Source organism: Saprolegnia parasitica (assembly GCF_000151545.1).
Source record: "Saprolegnia parasitica CBS 223.65 unplaced genomic scaffold supercont2.1284, whole genome shotgun sequence".
NCBI classification, from domain to species: domain Eukaryota; phylum Oomycota; class Saprolegniomycetes; order Saprolegniales; family Saprolegniaceae; genus Saprolegnia; species Saprolegnia parasitica.
This window is the reverse complement of record NW_012157678.1, coordinates 1-2,184: the sequence shown is the minus strand read 5'-3', so window position 1 is coordinate 2,184 and position 2,184 is coordinate 1. Positions and strand designations below refer to the sequence as shown.

The 2,184-nt window shown below is 58.8% G+C and overlaps 2 protein-coding genes across 2 annotated transcripts; both read right to left on the bottom strand.

Annotated features, from left to right (window-relative positions):
• Nucleotides 1-875: 875 nt before the first annotated feature.
• On the bottom strand, nucleotides 876-1,305 carry SPRG_18543 (hypothetical protein; the record flags this gene model as incomplete). Its single annotated transcript, XM_012357986.1, has 2 exons — nucleotides 876-1,054; nucleotides 1,101-1,305. Coding segments are annotated over 2 exons (384 nt in total), but the record flags the coding sequence as incomplete, so codon positions are not given.
• Nucleotides 1,306-1,640: 335 nt separating this feature from the next.
• SPRG_22034 (hypothetical protein) lies at nucleotides 1,641-2,183 on the bottom strand (the record flags this gene model as incomplete). Its single annotated transcript, XM_012357985.1, has 5 exons — nucleotides 1,641-1,684; nucleotides 1,729-1,800; nucleotides 1,852-1,948; nucleotides 1,991-2,060; nucleotides 2,104-2,183. Coding segments are annotated over 5 exons (363 nt in total), but the record flags the coding sequence as incomplete, so codon positions are not given.
• Between the last annotated feature and the right edge of the window lies 1 nt (nucleotide 2,184).

Sequence of the window (2,184 nt, the reverse complement as noted above, 5' to 3'; positions counted from 1 at the left end):
CCGAGTTGCGCCAGAGGCAGGCGATGAAGGCCAGCGCCATCGTGACGCGCAGCAGCAGCAGCGGCTTGGTGTGGAGTTGGGCGACGTGCATGGGTTGGCGTCGGCGAAAGCGAACAAGATACAAACTGCAGAAGGTCAAGGAAGACCGCTTGGGTTAAACTACAAAGGAAATCAACAACCTCTATTGTTTTTAAGTTCGTCATACAACTTACAACGTGTATCTAATAAAATAAAATGAGGTGACCGTTGAGACCCAAGAAAAAAGCACCGTCAACTAAAACCTATTTAACCGATGGGAAAGGCCCCGTGGTAGAGGAGGGCAAAGATGCGAATTTTTCAGCACCCTCGACGCGCCTCTTGGCGTGAAGGAGGTCCATCGGCTTCTCATGATCGGCTCCAGTCATTATACCCGTCAATCAGTCCGTCAATACAGTGTATACCCGTCCGTAGTTGCACCAACGCCTCTTCAAGAGACCGGTAGCACGGTGCAAGGTTGAAAAGTCGCTGTAGCTTCCTCGCAACTGCACAGCCTTGCGCGCCTGCGAAAGCACATAAGGTTGCGGTCACGTCTCCAGCATATATAATCTTGTGGCCACTCCTATCGAGTGCTCGACGACGTGCAGGCGTTTCAAATCGCACACAAGTTGTCGTACATTAAACTATCGCACGAGTGCCGTTGGAACGTCACGCAGAAAAAGTCATCGATTGAATATGCAAGTTTACACGGAGGCCGACAAGACCATGGCGGTCGCGGACATCGCCGAAGCGTCGGCGTTGAGCGCCGCGTTCCATTGGTGAACTCGGCGCAGACCCACGAGCCCGATAACTAGTCACCACGCATGAGACGCTGCAAACCATCACGAGAAGGAGCGTACAGGCGTTGAGGGCGGCGACACCGAGGCCGACGTGGAGGTTGTAGCGGTGGTGCACCGCCGGCGACGTTGTCTCGCCAGTGCTTTCGATGGCCAGTGCGTACTTGGCGGTCGGTGCGTCGGTCGATGCAGCCACCGCCGGTGTCGCATCTGCACCGTCCACGGCCTGGACCGATAGCGATCTAGGCGCCACTGTGATGGAAACAAGAATCTGAAGAATGCGCGTACCGAAGGCGCTCCAGGCCACCGCCGGCGGCCGACGCTGACGCAGCAAGCGCTTGGACTCGTGATGAATCTTTCCAGAAGGCGATGAGCGCTGCCGCCCCGTCTGCCGTCGCGACGCCAAAGCGAAGAATCGCGATGCTGGCGCCGACGGGGTTGGTGGTGTCGGCCGTTGGCGTCCGCGCGTAGAGCTCGGCGACGATGCTTGTATCTATGGTCGTGAAATGAGGAGGGTCGTGTCCGTGGTATCGGGTACCAGCGAGGCGCGAGGCCACGAGCGAAGTGAGTGTGTCCACAAGCGAATCGCTCCAGAGCGACGGCGCGTAGCCTTCGACTTGGAGCGTCACGACCGCGCCCTGTGGCGCATATCGTCAGCACCAGACTCTCAATGGATTGAGGTTACGTAGGTCGGCGCCGACACGGCGATGCAGACTCCGTTGCTGGACTGCTTCTTGTAGCCGGCAGGGCAAGCGACGCACGCCGACGAGCCTAGAGCAGGATCGCATGGTTGCACGGTCGACGGGAGAATATACCGTTCACACACGTCGAGTCGGCGCCGCACTTGCAGGCAATGCACTGCGTCGCACGACCTGCACGGGAGGTTAGGGTATTGAGGAGGTGTTGAGCTGGGTACCCGTCGAGTAGAACCCGTCACCGCACAGGAGGCAGTCGTCGGCACGGGTCGACCCCGGGGGCATCGCAAATCCTACGCGTGCAAAACGAAGTTTATAGAGGTTGGGACTACTGGTTGTAATACCAATATCGCACTGGCCAACCTCGCACGAAGCGTTGCCGCCGCGGGAGAAGGACCCACTGGGGCACAGAGTGCACTGCTGGATGGGCACATCCGCGCCCTACCGCAGCCACATGAGGTTTCGTGCACCGACGGCGGCTACCTCGGGGGAACTCGTTCCAGGTGGGCACTTGGTGGCGACGCACTGATGGAATTGTCCTGCCGAGAACGAACTACACATTGTTGAGTTTCGAGTTGAGAAGGATGATGGGATACCCCGCGGGGCACAGCGTGCACGTGGCTGCGGCGTCCGTGGCGCCAGTGGCCGACGAGCCATAGCCCGATGCACACGTCATG